We start from the raw sequence: 21,203 nt of genomic DNA on the forward strand, positions 1-21,203 counted from the left end.
TCATCCTGCCTTGGTCTCTGATGGAGCTTTGCCGTCCTCTCTAAGGCCCTTGTGAATCTGATCGCAGGCTGAGCCACAAGACCCAGCAAGCTTGACTCCCTCCTCCCCTCCCTAAGCTCTGCTTGGCCTGAAGTCTTCCATTTTCAAAGGGAAAGCCCAATCTCTTCCTCCAGTTATGTATTGACAAGACTGATCTTTAAAGATACCCCCGGTTCCTGGGGACCTGCTCGGCAAACGCAGAACACCCGTGGCCCCCGTGTTTGCCCTCTTTGACAAACAAGGGCTGAGCAGCTCTCTGGGAAGCGTTGCTGACATATTGATTGGCCCTCTTGTCAACTTGATCCTCTGCCAGCCAGTGAACAGGGAAGGTTCTAAGTGGCACCCAGCAGGGCCCACACATACCCTAATTACTATTTCAGACAACCCCCATTCCAAGCTGCCACTTTTCAAGGCCTACAGTCTCCTTCCTTGTGGTTGCTGGAGAATTCTTTTACCTGCAGCCAACCCCTCTCTCTTCCCTTTGCTCTGGCTCCCCCTGAGTATTTCTATCGGACCCCATCTGGCACAAACGCAGGCAACTTCAGTAAGAAAATAGCACCATAACTCCAGGTAGGTCTGTTTATTACTCCTGCTGAAATCTGGGATCTGTGTGTGGTCTGTCCATCCTATCTTGGTTCATTTTCAATACTTGATAAAAGTTTTCTGCAATTAGCCAGAGGGATACTTTCAGAGTTTAGCTGCCCTATTGTGTTTTTGGTGGCTGATTTCCCAGCTGCCACCTGGATTACATGGACTTCCCCTTGGAGCCTTTCCCTGTTTTGTCCCTGCTGACCCATGGAGCCCCCTTGTTGCATCCCAGGATCTCTCTGGAGGAGAGCCTGTCAAACCATGATACATTGTGCATTTAGGCTGTCAGTGGGGGGTGAATAACATCAGGGACAGGGTCTCCCAAACTCATTTCACTTCTGACCCTCAGATGGTCTGAACAGGACCTTTTGGGATGAGCTGCTGGAGCATTTGTGGGGATTGGGGGGAGGGGACCACCCCACTGCATCCAGATGTCTTTTGGGAGAAATTGATGAGGCCAGTGTTCACCCAAAATCTTGAGGTGAAGAAGCAGTAACTCTGGCTACTCTGAGGCTTCTCAGCTTCTAAGTCTGATTCTGAGAGCAGATCAGAATTGGAGATATTATGACATAATGTTTAAAGAGCTACTTGTTCTTGTTGTTGTTCATAGAGGTAAGGTAGTGGCCCTAAATATGTGCAAACTCTTCCTGGCTGGGTTTTAGAAAGGATCCTGACCCGGTAAGTGAATAACTTTAAGGACCGCATGGACACCTAGTGTATAAAAGTGGAATTTCTCACTTACCGTATACTTGAACGTATCAGTCAAGATCGGCTCAGGCATGCTGCCGTAACAAAGAACCCCAAACTCTCCATATCTTACAACAGTAACAGTTCCTTTCTCCAATCATTCTCTATTCTATCACCGGTCAGCTGTGGCTCTGGACCGTGCTGTCCTCGCTCCAGACCCAGGCTGCCACATCTGACCCAGACCCAGATGTGGCAGAAGGAGAAGGTATGCAGCGTGTGTGGTGAGATGAACAAGGTGAGGAACTATGATGTTACCCCCCCTCAGGGATGGGGTGCTGACTATACAAAATTGGCGATTCCTCAGCCACAGGGAGATTATCATGAGTTGCAAGAAAGAGACCAGGTTTGCCGAGATTCCACTGCAAACCAGAATTTGTAACCAGATCACTATGAACTATGAAGCAGCCAACTGCCTCCCACTGTCATCCTCCTTGTATTCCAAAAGCCCCCTGTGATCAAACTTTACAGTCACCAGCTTCCTCGTCTGTGAAATGGGCATGATGATGGCACCCACCTCAAATGTAAGCTGCAGGTCTTGAGATAATATCTGTAGAATGTCTACCACGGTGCTGGCCATAGAAGGGGTCCAAGGACTGGCAGCAGGTACTAATACTCTAATCATCAAAAAGCTTCTCTTTGCAGACCCCTCCATATAGTTGCCAGCACTGTTTCATTCCATCCTTTACACCCCTGTATTATGTGTTTTTTATTTATGAAGAGTATCATGTCCTACAATCCAGCCCCTCACATCTGCCCCCATGTATCATTACTGATTCTAATGAACACTTATGGGGCACCTTCTATGTTCAAGATACTCTGCTATCAACAAATCTTCAGGGGGTGGCAGCTGCTGAACTTCCCTCTGGCCCTAAGCAGCCATTATCCTACCTGTAAAGGGAAACCTTTACAAAAGGTAAAGAGAGAGATTGACTGACTTCTCAGCCCCCGCCATCAAGCAAATCAGTAGCAGAATAAGAAACAGAATTCTCATTAGTCAGGAAACTCATTTACTTCACAGCTCCCTTGGGTCTTTATCCTAAGGACACTTTAGTCCATCCCCACAGGCCAGAAAGATATTCTCATTTTCCTACTGAAGTAAGAGAGAAGGAATAGCTGACCAAGAAAAAAATAAAAAGTGCAAACAAAAGCCTATTTCAGACTCCCCGCAACACCCCGCCTACAAAAAAAATAAAATAAAATAAAAAACCAAGAGGAGGTTGTTGTACCCCGATATAGTTCGCACTTATTTACTTAATGTTCAATTCAACAATAGAAAGTATGCCCAAACTTGAGTTTCGTCTTGCAACTTGAGTTGCATCGCTTCTACTGGGAGGACAGAGCTTATGCACTGCAGATTTGGCTTTGGTCCTTTTTCCGTCTTCATCTCACTTTCTTATTTCTCCTTTCACTTCTGGGAGTCGTCTGAGAAGTTACTTGTGTACTCTGACCCGAACGCTTCTCACCGCATCTGTGGTCTTCTTGTTTTCAGAATACTTTTTTTTTTTTTTTAAATAAAGAGATGCTATGGAACCCAAGATAAAAAGCAAGGGGGGGCGGGGGGGCAGGCGTCTTTGCAAACGGAGACCACCGTTTCGTGGATGCCCTCGGTATATCCAGTAAGATTGGGGTATTGCTTGCTCTCTGATCTCCCACAGCTGATGGTCGCAGTATGTTCTGCACCTTGGAATGACAAGATTGAGTACCAGGAAATGGGAGCAATTTTGACAAGAGTTTTCATATTGATGGGGCACTGGGGAGGTTGTCATCTTTGCCTGATGGACCCATCACTTCCTTTTCTAGACATGAAAAATCAAAGCTTTGTAAGGCCTGGGCCCCAGCTGGATCTGCAGTATCTATTTGTGTCTCTCTTAAAACACAGAGACCCTCCTTGAAAGAACCGCATCTCCAGTGCATCAGCAAGCTGGCTCAAGGCAAGCGCCGATAACCCAATAGTATGTTTTTTTGGAAATCTTTTAAAAATAGCTAATTCCTTGGCTCCCTTCACCTGGTAATTACAAATCAGAAGCTATCGTTATCTTGAAGCTGCCACGATTAGTTCTCATGTCCTGACCTCTGTACAGTGAAAATATGTCATTATTTGAGGCAATCGAATCTGGCCTCTTCAACTAAGTGACCTACATAGAACAGATAAACTGCAGGAGAAAATTAGGTGTTACCCAGACAGAAAGTGTGCAGTAAATGTCACTTATTCTTATTAGCATGTATCATCTCGAAGAGTTGCAGCTGTGGGCCTTGCACTTCGGAGTAATGTAGAGAAAGAAAACTTGGTTCTGGGGTGGGGATGTGTGTAAGAAAAAAGCAGATGTACACGCAGGGACACCTTGCCACCTTCATCCATGGCCATCAATCTGAGCTGTAAGGTTTGAAGATAGGTTTTTAACCTTAAAAGAATGCAGCCTGACTTTAGGTGGTGGTAAGCAAGCAGAATTAATTGCTGTGTGAACAATTTCCTCAGCATTGTTAATTGCGTTTCCTGTGGTTAATTGTTTCTCCCATCCCCAGCCTCATACTAGGAACCTTTCCCTGTCAACAGCCCTTTCCCTCCTGCAGTGCTGGAAACGTAGCAAAGGCATCAACCTGTGTCTGGTTGAAATGCCAGACAGACATGTGGTGGTTATTGCCTGGCTGAGAAATATGCAGGGGAAGGAAGTCCTCATTTTTTCACAAAGGAAGCATTTCTTAGATACAGACTTTGAAAGAATGCAGGTGTGTGGAACTTGCCTTTCACTCCACACAGTATGAACAACTCACCAAGAGCCATCAGACTTAGGGGGATATTGGCTTAGCTCAACTAACCGGGACGTGGGGAGTTGGCACCAACAGAGGGACAAGGACCACCAGAAGGAAGTTTGGTGTCTGGAGGTTGGAGGTTGCATGGGAATAAAACGAGCGTTTTGTAGGCGTGCTTGTTTGCTTAGCAAAGAAGAGGCAGTGCTTCAGAGCTCTGTGTCTCATCTTGGACTGTGGGGAAGGGTAAAGGTAGGGCAGGTGAGAGGGAGAGAGACAGTGAATCGCCGTAGTCCTATTTCCAGAAAAGGACTCCATTCCATCACTACCCCCAAGCTTATTCCACCATAGGCTGAAAAGATACTCACTTGTCAGGAAGAGGGCTGGAGCGGAAAAACCTTTTTCAAGTTTGAAACAGGGAGGTGGGCTTTACCGTGGGCCAGTACTACTGCAGATACTGGAGGCTGCATTGGTATTTCAGCGCAGGTATAGTCTCGTCTGAACCAGACCAGCAGGCTGGCCCCACTGGGGGAGGCTTGATTTGAAACAGATTTAGATTGTGAGCAGTTTGGGGGAAACTATTCTTTTCAATGCCCCTGGACCACCAGTCTATAAACAGCTCTGTCCGGAGTGCAGGAAAGGCCGGGAGGGATGGGGAGTGCCCTTTACAGTGATTCCAGAGGGGCATTTTCCCCTTTATGGTGGCACCATTTGGAAGGTCCGGGCTTTGTTTTCCCCTCCCTCCTCCGCCCGCCACTGGGGATGCTCTGCCCCTGAGGCTGTTGTTTCCTTTCCACTGGGAGAGGAAACCCAACTACCCAGATCTACTTGCCGTCTGTATTTAGCTAATCCCTGAGGCCTGGGGCAAGCCAGTGTTGAACTGCAGCTTCCTTCAAAGGCAGTCGTTTGGAAAAGGCACCTGGCCCTCCCCCTTGACATCTGCATTGCTGAATTCTCTATTCATGTTTTCATTACTTTGTCTTTCCTGCAGCCATGCATCTGCTCGGACTCAATTGGCAACTCCAGCCGGCAGATGGACACACCTTTAACAATGGGATAAGGACCGGCTTACCAGGAAACGATGATGTGACAACAGCGCCATCTGGAGGCAAAGGTGAGGTTACAGCCGCGGCTCGCCCTCTTGAGGCCACAGGAAAATTCAGAGCTCCCGCCATCTGGTTCAGGTTTTCTAATGCGAATCTTGTAAGGTATGCAAAAGGGAGAAAAAGGGGAGAAAAAAAAGCCCTGCATTTTCTAGGTACCCCCGTTCAAAGCTGTCTGCTGTTCCTGTCTGTGAGCTGTGTCTGGCTGGAGCCACTCGGAGCTGGCGCCGTGTCCGCTCAGAGCCATGTGCACCCCTACGCTATCTGCAGCGACCGGCAGGGTCTGGAGCTACTTGAAAGCATCTCAAGGCCTGGGCAGGAACAGCAGCCACAGCAGCAGCGGGAGCAGCAGGAGAAAGTCCTGCCTGATGGGGAAAGCTGAGAGCAGCAGGCGGCACGGGCCAGTAGACTAGAGCCGTCTCCCCAGGGGAGAGATGCAGCTTCCCCAGGGAGGAAGCACCACCTGGCAAGGCATGAAAGAGAAAGACCCGGAGCTGTTCCGCTTCGTGGGAGAAGAGAAAGGAGTTTTGACAACTCGGGAACAAAGCTTCCCTTGGCAAAACAGTGAAGGGAACAATAGAAATGTTTACTGAAGCAATCAGGCAACTGTATTTTTGCAGGAAAAAAAAGAAAAAAAATAGGTGCTAACAAGGTGCTAAGAAAGAGGAGAAAAAAACAGAACCATGGGGAAGTGGGGACATGGGGCAATTAAGAGACAACCAACGGCAGCCAATGGCACCATTAGGCAGGCTGGCGTGCAGGGTAGGGGAGGATGCTTGATACAGGATGGAAATCACAAGCAGAAGAGATTGCACAGAAGGGTTCTCCAAACACAGAATTTTTCACGCTGCCTCTTAGCACACTAGGCAGTTCACCTGACATTTCTTAAAATACCCCACAGGGATATTTCAGCAATGGTAAGGGAAACATTTATTGGGTGCACCTATTGTGTGCCAGATTTAACGTTGTGTCACTTCCATAACCCTAAAGGGAGAAAAATGATCTTGGAGAAACTGGGGCCCAGGATGTTTTAGAAATTTACCCCAAATCCAACAAGTAGGCAGGTACAAATTTGAACTCAGGTCTGTGCCGTGTGCATCTTTAAGGGAGCTGTTGGGTTTTTCCTAGATCAGGCGTTTTCCACAGAGGATATTCCAGAATCATCTTCCCGTAGAGGTGTACATTAATCAGCCCTGAGATGCTAATGTTGCTTAAATTAGCCTCTCCGGAGCTGTCCTAATGCTTCAAGTGTGACTTTTTCGTCTTTTGATCGAGGCTTTAAGAGTCGTTCTCCTCATCTATCCTAATCATTACACTAAATTAACTTTAAGTCAGCATGAAAAAGTTTTATCTGAGGATGAAATTATATGCTTTCCATTTTCAAGTGACTGAAACTAGACCTGAAAATGAAAAGTATATTTTACCTTAACTGACCCAAAAGCCAGGAGCCAGATTTGCTGGCCTAAGATTTGCAGTCTGCTCATCTCCAGGGCTTGACACCACCTGTAAATGTAACTTCAGTTGCCTTTACTGCAGTGGTTCTCAGCTGGGGTGTTTTTGCCCCCTAGGGGCACATCTGGCAAGGTCTGAAGACTTTTGATTGTCACATTTAGAAGAGGTGCAACCAGCATCTAGTAGGTAGAAGCTGAGATACAGTTAAACAGCCTACAATGCACAGGAGAGCCTCCTACGATGAGGAAGTATCCCATCCAAAACGTCTGTGGTGCTGCTCTTTGAGAAACACTGCTTTTGGGGGTCTCTGTTATGTTTGATCCACAAATGTCCTTTCATCTGCAAATCAGCACTCCATCCTTTGAAAAGAGTGCAGAATACACATTTGAAATGTGAATATGCATTTTTTTTGCACAGGGATGTATTTTATGTCCATATACCTACTGAGATTACATACAAACACTTTTTTTTTTTTTTTAACTAAAAAACAAAATTTTTTTTTTTTTTTTGGCCGCTCCTCGCAGCTTGTGGGTTCTTAGCTCCCCGACCAGGGATTGAACCCGGGCCCTCGGCAGTGAGAGAGCAGAGTCCTAACCACTGGACCGCCAGGGATTTTGCACAAGCACTTTTAAAATAGCATTCTTCACAGAAGGGAATCACTGATGGGCATTAACTTCCATAAGTGAAGGTCGGCCTCTCCTCCCATTTGTGATTAAGCTTGATTTCCAACCCCACTGGAGCCTCCCACACCAGCAGGACAGAAGATTCCCGGAAAAGAACAGGTCCTAACTAAGAGTATTATGTCTCTAAATGAACAAAGAAACATTTTCCATGGTGTCTTTGGAAAGGCCAGAACTTTTCCCCTCAGAGGCCACCTGCTTTTGAAAATACTGTGTGAGTTGTATAACATCACACACAGCAGAATATTTTCCAAATGAGTTCTGAGCCAGAAAAGAGGTTACCAAGTCATTGTGCAGTGAATTTTGTCAAGAGGACTTTTATGATAAAGTCTGAGCATTTGAAATTGCTTAAAGTTGAAGTAAAACTCAGAACGTCTTCTTTCTGAATGCCAAAACAGTACTCTTCCTGTGACCGAAGAGATCAGATCTCTTCTTAAGTTGTTGTGAGGTTTGGTTTTAAAAATGACTAGAGGGTTTCCCTGGTGGCGCAGTGGTTAAGAGTCCGCCTGCCGATGCAGGGGACATGGGTTCGTGCCCCGGTCTGGGAAGATCCCACATACCGCAGAGCGGCTGGGCCCGTGAGCCATGGCCGCTGAGCCTGCGCGTCCGGAGCCTGTGCTCCGCAAGGGGAGAGGCCACAACTGTGAGAGGCCCGCCTACCGCAAAAAAAAAAAAAAAAAAAAAAATGACTAGAGGGCTTCCCTGGTGGCGCAGTGGTTGAGAGCGCCTGCCGATGCAGGGGACGCGGGTGGGAAGATCCCACATGCCGCGGAGCGGCTGGGCCCTTGAGCCATGGCCGCTGAGCCTGCGCATCCGGAGCCTGTGCTCCGCAACGGGAGAGGCCACAACAGTGAAAGGCCTGCGTATCGAAAAAAAAAAAAAAAAAAAAAGACTAGAAAGGTTTGTGTTTTCACACACCTGCCTCTTTTTTTTTTTTTAAACATCTTTATTGGAGTATAATTGCTTTACAAATGGTGTGTTATACCTGCCTAACTCTTTTTAAAGGCAATGATCCTATGTTTGAATTTCTTTACCCAGTGACCTACCTCCTCTGCACAATCCAAATCTATACATTTAGATAACCTGGATCAATTCCAATCGACTACTTTTCCAGTGTTTCAAAGAGGCAATCAAGATATATTGGCAATAAATTAATTAAATACCACCCTCTCTATTTTTTTTGTGCTGTACGATAATCCTTCACTCCGATAATGTTTTAATCAAGATACACCACACATTGCCAGGGAGGTTAATCTTATTAAGCAATTACTAGGTAAGTATCCAGCAGAAGCAAATTAAAATGTAAGCAAAACACAGGCATGTGAGTCCCATCTAAGATGGCACATCGATAGAGATTTCATTACTTGGTCTTTAGGAGTGTTTACACTGCTCAGATTTGGAAAGGAGTCTAATAGACAGGGCAGCCTACACACTCTGATATGTTAGTAGAAACAAAGCACTTGATTAATTGGTTGGGAGAATATATGTTCTTTGGGCTTTGTCTTCCCTTTTCCATTTGTTGTTGTTCATGGTTTATTTTTTCTCCATTCTCTCTTTCAATTAAAACTTAACGTGGTTGATTTGGTCGTTGGATTTCACATCAAGGAAGGAGAGCCCACAGACTGCCAGAATCACTCACCATCTCAAGTGTATTTCTATGTTACAAGGGACGAACTCATACGTCTTCATTACAAGAGCACGGAACACTTTTTCTATAGGTCTGGGATTAGATAAGCCTTGAGAACGAAGATTCAGTACAGTGTTCTGACCTGGTCAGATAGCATAAGGGAATCCAGTGTGATTGGCTAGGTCCAGAGGCAAAATATACAAGAACTTTTAAAGGGCACATCATATGTAGCGAATTTGTGCACTGATCTTAAGAAAGGATAAACTCCCAAGTAGAATTTCATGGGTCACTCTCAAAACCTACACTCATTTTACATTCAAGGTGTCCTCTATATCTGGGGTCAGCAAACTGCATCTCATGGACCAAATCTGGCCAGCCACCTGTTTTTGCAAATAAAGATTTATTGGAACACAGCCACGTTCATTCATTGTCCCTGGCTGCTTTTGCACTCTGGCAATGGAGTTGAGTAGGTGCAACTGAGCCTAGATGGCCCCCAAAGCCTGAAATATTTACTGTCTGGCCCTTTACAGGAAAAGTTGGCTGACTAGTCTCGATCATGTACAAACCCATTTCTACGTTCCTCGGACTTGTCTGTAACTACAAGTTGTAGGAGACTAGGGAGAAAGACAAAACTCCAATATAGCAGTTTTTCCTTCTTGACGTAGTGTTGGGTATAATATATTCTCGGATAACTTCGCATTGACAGATGCTCTATACTACAGGGCTCTGAGGTTGGTCTGACTGGATGCAAACACCAGCTCCATCACTAAGGAGCTGTGTGGATGTAAACAGGTCATTTGCCCTCCCTCGGCCTCTGAGCCATCATCTTTAAAATGGTACCCCCTCATAAGCTTGCTGTCCCCCATAATGAGATGTCACTTATAGAATATGGTGTGTGATATCAGATACTTAGTAAGAGATCCATGAATATATGTTGTTTCTCCTGACATCATCATAACGTCTCTCGGTCGGTCCATTTAACAAGCCTCCACAGGCTGCCACTTCTTATGAGGTGCTGTATTTTCCAAAGGCTAAGGCTGCCTTCGGAATGTGAAGGTAAACAATCCTACCACTTCATCTTTTTCCTTTACCTTCTAAGAATTGGGACAAACCCCAATGAAGACTTCTTCTCAACCACGTGCTTGATGAGGTCAGTAGGAAGCAGGACTTCCCGTTCCAAAGGGCCAATGTGCAAAAATGGGCTGGCCAGCTCCTTGCAGCATTATTTGTCTCACTGCAGCTTGAGTTCCATCACTGCCAGCATGTCTGTTTTAAGCCCCACCATTCTCGGTTTATAACTCAGCTGTAAACATTTATTTGTGCCTGGAGCACATTTCTTTCCTACCCTTTGAAAAAAAAATCAGAATTTCCAGATGGTATGCAAGTTGGAAAAAAATGGCAAAGACTGTTATTCTGTTTAGAAACATGTTTTTCTACACTTGCCCTTTCAGCAAAAACTTCATAATGATTTTTACTAGTTGGCTTAATGTATGGTGCTAGGAGCCAGATTAGCAGGGAGGTTGGTAATTCTTCCTCTGGCTCTCATCAGCCTCTCAATGAACACAGCCCAGGGTTCCAAAATGATCACTTCCCTACATGGGGCTTTTTCAAAGTCGGTGAAGTTCCCAGAAGGACAAGGGGTCATTATGTTTGAGCCAGCCCTTGAGATACTGCACATCTACTGGCAGATACACCAACAACCTACACACCAATGCAACAACTCCCCTCATTTTGGAGGCCCTACTCTTCTACCATTGTTACAGATGGGTACCACTTAGTGCATCACATTGGTGGATCTCAGCTTCTGATTGCCCTCCACAAGCCGTTCCCAGTTGCATACTTTCTGTTGTACGTGGCATCATCGTGGCTTGACATACGTATTAATCATGAGATCCAGTTTCCCTTCCTGCTACATTTGCCCTTACTTTCATTGGCATGCTTCTCTTTCAGAGAGACCTGCACACCCAGAGCTTGGTCTCTGCTCTCTGCTTGGATACGCCTCTCTTTGTCTCTCTCGTATTTAGCCCAGGGTCTGAAAGGCAGTCAGCCTAGTGGTTACGTATGTGGGTTTCTGAAACGGTCGGACAGAGCTTTTGATCCCAGCTCTGCCACTTAAGACCTGTGTGATCCGAAGTGAGTCACTTTACTCCTGTGGTCCTCTTGTCTGAAAAACAGGGAAAAAAATCATAAAGGAATCAGGAGACTACATGGCAAGTTGTAACCACTCAAAAAATTTTTTAGCTGCTATAAATAATACTAATAAACTGAACTACTTATTAATACAGAAGTATGTTCACCTGAACAGTCAGATGTATAAATATCTATTAACACCCTGAGTGGCAGAGATTTGACCATTTTTGTCTAAGATGACAAATGGAGGTTTCAAAAGAAAGAAAGGCCATGTGTAGTTTTGAGTGCTGAAGGATTTTATAAAAATCATTATTGCTGTGTGATGTTGTGCATACTATAACAGCCTCAGTGGACGCTCAGGATGGAAGTCTATTCCTGAAGAATAGCCAGGCAACAGCCGGGTGAAGGCTCCTGGGCTGCTGCTGACTCAGATGAGCTAGTGAATCTAATGTCCTTAGGAGAATCTTTTCGCCTATCTTTTGGTTAAACAGAATTCACAGATGGTTGTCCTGATCCCCAAATAAATGGAAACGAGGTGTGACGACTGAAGCAATATTCTGAATTCAACTTTATTTGCAATAGATAAAAATATGTGAGGCAGAATAATCTGCAAGGCAGATTTATGCCAGGGTGCCTCCAGAGTTCAGTTTAAGTTTAGGAAGTATTAACATAAGGCTTCATTTCCGTGCTATGACTGTGAGTCCATTCCCTTTATCACTCGTTTGGGGAATAGCCTTGCTGCTTCCATAAATGAATTATGGCAACATTTTCTGAAATGATTAGCTTCTAATGTGGCTATGGAAGGCTGTTGTTTTGCTCCACATCAGTCTTATTTAACTGGTTGGAATTTTAGGTACATGTGTCTGAAATAGGCAATCGCTTCACATTTCCATGAGCAATCTTCCATGGAGTTATAGACGTGGACTATCCTGTGAAATTGATCATTAGAATGTTACCTCTAAAATCCTAGAAATCTCATCTTTAAGCTGGAGATGAACCAGCAAGAACCAATGTGTCTTAAGCATCTGCTTCTTAGGGCAAAATGATCACCATCTCCACTTTTCACTGTGCAGCTCGTAGATAGAAAAGTTGGACATGGAAGCCATGGTTCTGGGAGATGGAGGCTGGACTCCATCCTGTTTGCCAGGACACCACGCTTGGTCATTGCTTAGAACCCAAGGGTGGTGGCCGGACTCACACAGAATGATTACAGAATGGTGTTAAATTCCTCTGTTCTTGATACTGTCAATGCAAACCCAAGGGTCCATGAGACCCTGACTTCAGGATGCCTAGATAATGGATAATGGGAATATGACAGACACCCCAACGTTGATGTTGACCAGAGATTACCTAGCACTACAGTCGATGCTTGATAAATAGTCATTGCATGAAAATATGAGTGAATGACCCACCCAGCATTGCTTGGCACATTCATGGATCATTGTGAAATAAACACATGGCTGCTTTTCAGTTGCCCGCCTGAGAAGCAGCTAGAGCCCGCATTAACAGCTGCAGTTTGGGTGTTAAACTGGCCTTTGCTTTCTCTGGCCGTAGCACTTTAATTCATGCAGTAGGTTCCCCCCCGGGTCTGCAGATGTATTGACCACTCATTGTGTATTGATTTCAGCTGCTCTGGAAGATGTCTGTTTCATTACAGCCCACTCCAGCCCTGGGCCCTCTTGTAGTTAATAGTGCACTAGGCAGCTGATATCATAAACTATCAATAAATCATCACATATTTATCCTCCAAATCTGGGATAGTTACAGGTGTTTTAAAGGCAGCACAAGAACTGGATAGAAAGATGTAAAAGTGCCTAAAATTCGCGTCCTATGTTACCCTGGTTAATCCTCAGAAGCAACCCCATTATACAGAGGAGTAGACCAACTCAGAGAAGGGGAGGGATCAGCCCAAAGGCACATGGCTAGTAGTTGTCAGAGCTGGGATTCAAACCCAGGGCTGACCAGCTCCACATGCAACATTGCCTCCTGAGAACTCAGAATTACTCAATATGAGGACACCCATCTTGGAGGTAAAGGTAGAAACCATAATTACTTCGTTTCCTTGTTGAGTGTCTCTCAATGGCATCCTTTTAGGGGTTAACCATGTTTGTGGTCCTAGAAGAGCTGGCATGGCTCCGGGAGCCCAGGTTCTGATCCTTGTTTGTGGGACTGGGAGCCTGGTCCGGGCTGCTGGCCTCTTTGACCTTGGAGGGCAGCAGAGACCTCCTGGACATCAGCCCAGGGATTTGACCTCCAGGGACAGAGTCATGGAGATGGTTCCCCACGCTGGCTGTAGCGATTTACAAAAGCCACCTTTCCTCTTAATCTCTTGGGAGGCAGTATTGGCCTAACTTTTCTCTTCCTTTTATTATTTTTAAAGTTACAGAAGTTATGCCCACTCATTTTGAAGGTTCTTTTTTAAAAATTTTTTTATTTATTTTTATTTTTGGCTGCATTGTGTCTTTGTTGCTGTGCGCAGGCTTTCTCTAGTTGTGGCGAGCGGGAGCTACTCTTGGGTGCGGTGTGCAGGCTTCTCGTTGCAGTGGCTTCTCTTATCGCGGAGCACAGGCTCTAGGCGCGCGGACTTCAGTAGTTGTGGTTTGCGGGCTCTAGAGCGCAGGCTCAGTAGTTGTGGCGCATGGGCTTAGTTACTCTGTGGCATGTGGGATCTTCCCGGACCAGGGCTTGAACCCGTGTCCCCTGCATTGGCAGGCGGATTCTTAACCACCGCGCCACCAAGGAAGTCCTTGAAGGTTCTTTTTTAAGTATGTAGAAAAGGTCTTTTTTCCTTTGGCTGTAAAGTCTATTAGTGTAACAATTGGCAAATTTGAATAAGATCTATAAATTAGATATATTTGGTTGTATCAATGTTAATTTTCTGTTTGTGATAACTGTACTGTGGTTCTGAAAAAGAATGACCTTGTTTTTAGGAGAAACACTTGGAAATATTTAGAGGTAAGGGAGCCACCTGTTTATAACTTAACTCAATGTTTCAGGAAAAATATATATTTATATACAGAGAGGGAACACAAATGTATGTAACATTTATGGAATCTGGGTGAAGGATATGCAGGAATCTTTGTACCATTGTTTGAAATTTTTCCATAAATCTGAAATTATTTCAAAATGAAAATGTTGGGCTTCCCTGGTGGCGCAGTGGTTGAGAGTCCACCTGCCGATGCAGGGGACACGGGCTCGTGCCCCGGTCCGGGAAGATCCCACATGCCGCGGAGCGGCTGGGCCCGTGAGCCGTGGCCACTGAGCCTGCGTGTCCGGAGCCTGTGCTCCACAACGGGAGAGGCCACAACAGTGAGAGGCCCGTGTACCACAAAAAAATAAAAATAAAAAAAATAAAAAATAAAAAATGAAAATGTTTTATATATTAAAGGTATTTATATGCAGATGTATATATATATGTGTATATATATATGGAAAAAGTGAAAACTCTTTGCAAAAGAATAATTCAGTTGCATATGTGGAAAGTTTAGTTTGAAAGCAATCACTGGTTTGTTAAAAGGGATGTTACCTTCACTTTCTGATAACCCCTCCCCACCGCGGACACCACACAGGCGTCTTTGTAGCACAAACCCAGAGATGACCCTCCTGGCTTGCTCTGTAGACCACAGTAGGCTAAGGTGGAGTGCCCCTTAAGGAATCTTTGGGTCCAAACCACTCTTATGGAGATAAGGACAATGAGACCTGGAGAGCTGAACTGCCTAAAACTAGCCAGCTGCTTAGTAACAAGGATGGGAGTTCAACAGCATAGTTCATTTACATCCCTGTTCCTTCCACAAATGGTTCAGCATCATAAAGCATCAGGATTAGGACCCTTACCTTTTGGTTGTTAATCCAATGACCTATACACTAGACTCCAGCTGCCTTGGCTCATTTTTTTTGTTTATAAGACTTTATACAAAAGGTAAATTAAGAGTTGACTCATGATTTTTCAGAAGGATTCATAAGGAAGTTTTCTTTAGGTAGTAAATTTCCCCATGGAGCTTTCCAAGGAGAATTTAATTTTTTTTTTAAAGCCGGTTTCCATGCAACTTTTCAAAGTAAATCTTTCTTAAGGCTCTCATTTCACCCAGTAGTCACAGGGGGTTTGTTAAAATACCCCATCAGATGGTCAGATAAAACTTGATTCAGTTCAATAAGAATTTATAGATGGGTTGCCAGGTGCAAACCACGGAGAACCCAGAGATGAATTTGTAGCCCTGCCTGACCTCAGGGAGCACAGCGTCTAATAAGAGACACTTAGAAAGGCAAGTAAAATCAACATAGTACCCAAAAACAGTGCTGCAGTAGAGTTAAGTGTAAATGCTATGGAAACGCAGAGAAAGAACCTGTTTATCTGGCAGGAGGCAGGGTATAAAGGATAAAAGAGCTTCAGTGTGAAGGTATAGCTGATTGGATCTTAATTTCAGTGTTACTAAATAAAGCAGGGTTTTCAATAAACTAAGCTAATCAATAAAATAACCAAACTGGCTTCTAGAAAGTCCCACCAAAAATCAATAATGGAAATAGAGCCTGACTCCCAGTTTTAAGCTTGTTCCCATAGTTAAGTCTATTCCAGAAGAGTTAGACTCTCCCCTCTCTCTTGATAGATACATACATACATATATATACACATATATGCACATATACATATATGTAAGTATATGCATGCATATCACATATACACACAATGTCTTTTTGAAAATCCTTTACTCTGAAAAGAAAGCCATGGAATATTACTCAGCCATAAAAAGAAATGAAACTGAGTTATTTGTAGTGAGGTGGATGCACCTAGAGACTGTCATACAGGGTGAAGTAAGTCAGAAAGAGAAAAACAAATACCGTATGCTAACACATATATATGGAATCTAGAAAAAAAATGGTTCTGAAGAACCTAGGGGCAGGACAGGAATAAAGACACGGACGTAGAGAATGGACTTGAGGACATGGGGAGGGGGAAGGGTAAGCTGGGACGAAGTGAGAGAGTGGCACGGACATATATACACTACCAAATGTAAAATAGAAAGCTAGTGGGAAGCAGCCCCATAGCACAGGGAGATCAGCTCGGTGCTTTGTGAGCACCTAGAGGGGTGGGATAGGGAGGGTGGGAGGGAGACGCAAGAGGGAGGGGATGTGGGGATATATGTATACGTATAGCTGACTCACTTTGTTATACAGCAGAAACTAACACCATTGTAAAGCAATTATACTCCAATGAAGATGGTAAAAAAAAAAAAAAGAAAGCCAGACACTTTCCCTTATCATTTTTCATTCTTTTATTTAATTAAATGTAACTAGCATTTATTTTGCTATTATTATGTGCTAGGGACCTTCTTTATGTACTTCCATTTGTTACTCTCAGCCTATGAGATAGTTATTATTATTCCCATTTTAACAAAAAGAGAATGAAGACCCAGAATGGTTAAGCAAATTGCTGGTGGTCACACAGCAAGGAAGAACCAGAGCCAGGATTTGAACCCAGTTGTCTGGCTATAAAACCTATACTTCAGCACCCAGGTGCACTGCCTCCTTTGGTGGATGGAACATGAGGAGGGGGGCATCTGAAACCCTGGTGGGGGGGTGTGAGTACTGAGAAGTCAGCCTGTACTCATTGGTGGGAGCAGCTAATTTACTGAGGTCAGTGTCCTGAAGTTGGGGTCTACTGAAAGAAGGGGGACCCCACTACTATAAGAACCAAACCCAGACTTCCCTTGTGGTGGCAGTGGTTAAGAATCCGCCAGCCAATGCAGGGGACACGGGTTCGAGCCCTGGTCCGGGAGGATCCCACATGCTGCGGAGCAACTAAGCCCGTGCGCCACAACTACCTGAGCCTGCGCTCTAGAGTCCGTGAGCCACAACTACTGAAGCCCACGCGCCTAGAGCCCGTGTTCTGCAACAAGGGAAGCCACCGCAATAAGAAGCCTGTGCACTGCAACGAAGAGTAGCCCCTGCTCACCGCAACTAGAGAAAGCCCATGTGCAGCAACAAAGACCCAACGCAGCTAAAAATAAATAAATTAATTTATTAAAAAAAAAAAAAAAAAAAAAAAGAACCAAACCCCTGAGGCTCCTTGTCGGAATTTCTCCAGCGCAGCTGCTCCCTGGAAGCCTCTTCGCCACCTCTGGCGTCCTCATTTGGTTTGACATTATCAAAATCCGTTTAAGTTTCAACAGCAGATTAGCGGGCTCGTGGGTGCCGATTCCCTGCTTCTTTTTCATAGCCTGTCATTAACCCAGCAACCCCTGAAAGCCCAAAAGACATGAAGGAAAGCTCACTTTATTAAGTTTAAAGATGAGTGATTTCTTTAGAATTCTTTTTTATTTTTAGTGCATTTCTTTAACTTGTTGCTACACGTGATTGCTGGGGTTACATTTGCTCTCTATCAGAGACTCCTAAACTGTTCTTCCCCAGGGTTGGTTTGTTTTTTTCCTACAGCTCTTCCTTACTGCATCCTTTTTATTGTATTCTTTCCTCCAAAGGCCTTAATTTGGCGGGGAGAGGAGCCCGTCCAAAGCAGCATTTTTAAGTACAAATTCGTTTTTAATTTATAATAATCAGAGCTTCTGATCAACTGGTGATAACAAGTGGTTCCCCCTGGATATGTCATTATGTCAGCAAAATAAACAATATGCTTTTGAGGCTTAGAGCTTTACCGATAATACTAATCATGATAGCTAATTTTTATTTAGTGCTTACTTTGTGCCAAAAATTAGTCGAAGAGCTCTGCATGGATTCACTCATTAAATCCTCTTAACAATGCTATGAAATAAATAATAATAGTGTCCCAATTATACAAGGGAGGGAACTGAGGCACAGAGAATGGATACACATTACCAAGTATCAAAGCTGGGGTTTGAACCAAGGCTGTCTCAGCCCAGAGTCTCTGCTCTTACATGCTATGCAGTATTCCTCCCCTACAGGAAAGTATTTCATATCTGATAGGCAACATAAAAATGTTTGAGGAGGGCTTCCCTGGTGGCACAGTGGTTGAGAGTCCGCCTGCCGATGCAGGGGACACGGGTTCGTGCCCCGGTCCGGGAAGATCCCACATGCCGCGGAGCGGCTGGGCTCGTGAGCCATGGCCGCTGAGCCTGCGCGTCCGGAGCCTGTGCTCCGCAATGGGAAAGGCCACAACAGTGAGAGCCCCGCGTACCTCAAAAAGAGAAGAAAAAAAAAAATGTTTGAGGAGCAAACCATCTAGTCCCCGTCTACAGAGCTGACCCACGAAGGATTGCTAGTTTCTTTTCTTCCTAACAATGTTTTGTGATGGAAGTTTCCAAACTTCCTGTAGGAGCCTGTTCCCTATTCTAGAGGTCAAGGATTTCTTCTTAAGGTCCAAAGCAGCGTGTCTTCTACTTTATTTTAAGCCCCTGTTTACTTTGTATTTGATCCACTATTGAACTAAATACGGGGAAAAAAATAACTTTACACCCTCAAGTCACTCTGTGGTTTTTCTTTTATAATTTAGATATGGAAAACCTTTAGGGGTCCAAGAATGTCACCTCTCCATTTTCCAGAATGAGAAACTGGCACCAAGGTCATTTATGAGTATTGTCTTGATGCAGTGGCCAGATGGTAACAGAGCCGGGTCAGCTAAGTCAGAATGCCTCACTAACCTTTCATGCCAGTCTTCTTTAATCTTATGATCTCTTGACCATCCACACCTTTTGCAATGGATTGTGGCCAAATACAGATGAATTTATTCAGAGGAGTCCGTCCATTACAGAATGCAGGAGGGAGCTTGCTTCCCATCCTTTGCCCATGAGACTGAAGAAGTTTTAGATCCACAAGGCCACCAAAGTGACCAATCAAAAAGTGAAAAGACCCTCAAAACCAAAATGTCTTCAATTCTTTCTGTATTTGGTTTCAACTGGTTTAGAAGTTCTCAAGACGGTAGGAGATTGTGGTTTTATATTTCCTTTCAAGTTCAGAATCCATTTGAAGGAATCACAAATGACCTATGTAAAACTAGCTTCCATCAAGGTTTTGTTCCCATTTTAGAGAGGATGATAATGAGGCTCTGAGAGATCAGTTAACTTTTCTTGGGCAACTACTAGTAACTCCCAGCTTTTTCTTAATTCTGTATTCATAAAGAAAACCACCCTCCGAAGTGTAGGAGACCCTGGCTAGTTCATTGTTATTAAGAAACCCTCTTTTAAAATAGGAATTTCTGGAACTCCTATTACTAAAGTTCTGAAGGTTGCTGAGTATGGGCAACCAGTGGTTTCTATATAAGTGATTTCAAATAATGCAACAGAGATGCACCAGTGTCACTGTGAGAGGGGTGTGGTTTCCACACGGTTCTTAAGTCCCTCCTCTTAAGCGAGGAAGGGGTGACTGACACCCAATGCTGGGTCAGCCTTAGAGCAAGTCAGCATTTTCTGTTGAGTTATTTTATTTATTTTGGACTGATGTTTGTTCACTGCTGGCTCTTTTTTATTAATTTATGAGAATGTCAGAGTATATTGGACTTGTTTGTGGCAGGAAAGAATAATTAACAGCTGCAAGAATTAAATCTGGTGCCAAATTAATATCACTCTCCCCTTCCCTACTGATCATTTTACATCCCAGTCACATTTGGAGCTTACATGTACTTATCAAACTCCAGCTCTTATGATAGTTGATCAGTAAAGAGTAACCTCAGAAGTTTAGCAAGCACTGTGCCAATATTTCAGATGCCCTGGGGTATGAGTTTCTAGGATTATTATTTAAAACCTAGATATTTTAAGTTGTGACCTAAAGAGAAATTTGCCATGGGTTTCACCTTCATATTTTTTTTAAATACTGGCATATAATCAAACAGAAATGTAGAGCCAACTAATGTGTGCACATGTCATGGACTTGATGTCAATTCCTATTTTCCAGTGCCCTGGTCCTTGAAGAACAGCAGCATAGACAGTGGCGAAGCAGAAGTTGGTCGGCGGGTGACCCAAGAAGTCCCACCTGGCGTGTTTTGGAGATCACAGATTCACATCAGTCAACCCCAGTTCTTAAAGTTCAATATCTCCCTCGGGAAGGACGCTCTCTTCGGGGTTTACATAAGAAGAGGACTTCCACCATCTCATGCCCAGGTAGGAACATGCCTGATATAGCCATGAGTTAAAAAAAAAAAAAAAAAAAAAAAAACACTTCACACCCACTAGGATGGTTATAACTAAAGGATGGACAATAACAATTGGAACCTTCCTGTATGGTTTGTGGGAATGTAAAATGGAGGGCCACTGTGGAAAAGAATTCAATAGTTCTTCCAAAAGTTAAACAAAGAATTACAGTATGATCCAGCAGTTCCACTAATAGGTGTATTCCTACAGAGAATTGAAAACTTTATTTCTCATTTAAAAATATGCACAAATGTTCATAGCAGTGTTTATTCATAATAGCCCAAAAGTGGAAGCAACCCAAATGTCCATCACCTAATAAATGGAGAAACAAAATGTGATCTATCCCTACCATGGGATATTCTTCAAACATAAAAGGGAATGAAATATTTTTTTTAAAAAAAGGGAATGAAATATTGTTACATGTTACAACATGGATGAATCTTGAAAATGTTATGCTAAATGAAAGAAGCCAGATACAATAGGCTACATATTGTGTGATTCCATTTGTATTGTCTGGAATAGGCAAATCCTTAGAGACAAAAAGGAGATTAGTGATTGCCAGGGGAGAGGGAGGAAAGAATTGGGACTGACTGCTAAAAGCTTTGGGGTTTCTTTTCAGGGTGATGTAAATGCTCTGAAATTAGATAACGGTGATGGTTGCACAACATAGTGAATATACTAAAAACTACCAAACTGTAAAATGGTGAAATTTATGTTATGGGAACTATTCCTCAGAAAAAGAAAATGGTTACCTCCCCATCTGATGAAGTCACCTTTGCCAGACCTTTGCTAATCCTTGGGTACTTTTTGTTCAAGGAGTCTAGTTATTTGTTAAAACATCACTAGGAGACATCCCACTGTGTTTGAAAAGAGTGATGTGACATTTACCAAAATTCAGCAACCATTTCTCTGTGGCTTCCCTGTTCTTCCCTGTACTAAGTGCCTTGGGAAGTGCTTGACACTGCAAAAGTGAGATTATTCCCAGCGTTGGAAA

At 43.9% G+C, this 21,203-nt stretch overlaps 1 protein-coding gene across 6 annotated transcripts in view; it reads left to right on the top strand.

Annotated features, from left to right (window-relative positions):
• The window catches only part of TENM2 (teneurin transmembrane protein 2), a gene marked incomplete at its 5' end in the record, with an annotated part of 1,007,477 nt that overhangs the window by 767,551 nt on the left and 218,723 nt on the right, over positions 1-21,203 (top strand). For 5 of the 6 annotated variants that reach the window (XM_079702682.1, XM_079702683.1, XM_079702684.1 and 2 more), the window contains 2 exons: positions 5,114-5,236; positions 19,974-20,179. In XM_079702682.1, coding sequence (XP_079558808.1) covers positions 5,114-5,236; positions 19,974-20,179 — 329 coding nt within the window. The remainder of the gene's footprint in view (positions 1-5,113; positions 5,237-19,973; positions 20,180-21,203) is intronic. The other variant, XM_079702685.1, reaches the window with a different exon arrangement.

The sequence above is a fragment of the Hyperoodon ampullatus genome (assembly GCF_949752795.1).
Source record: "Hyperoodon ampullatus genome assembly, chromosome: 4".
Classification (NCBI taxonomy): Eukaryota; Metazoa; Chordata; class Mammalia; order Artiodactyla; family Ziphiidae; genus Hyperoodon; species Hyperoodon ampullatus.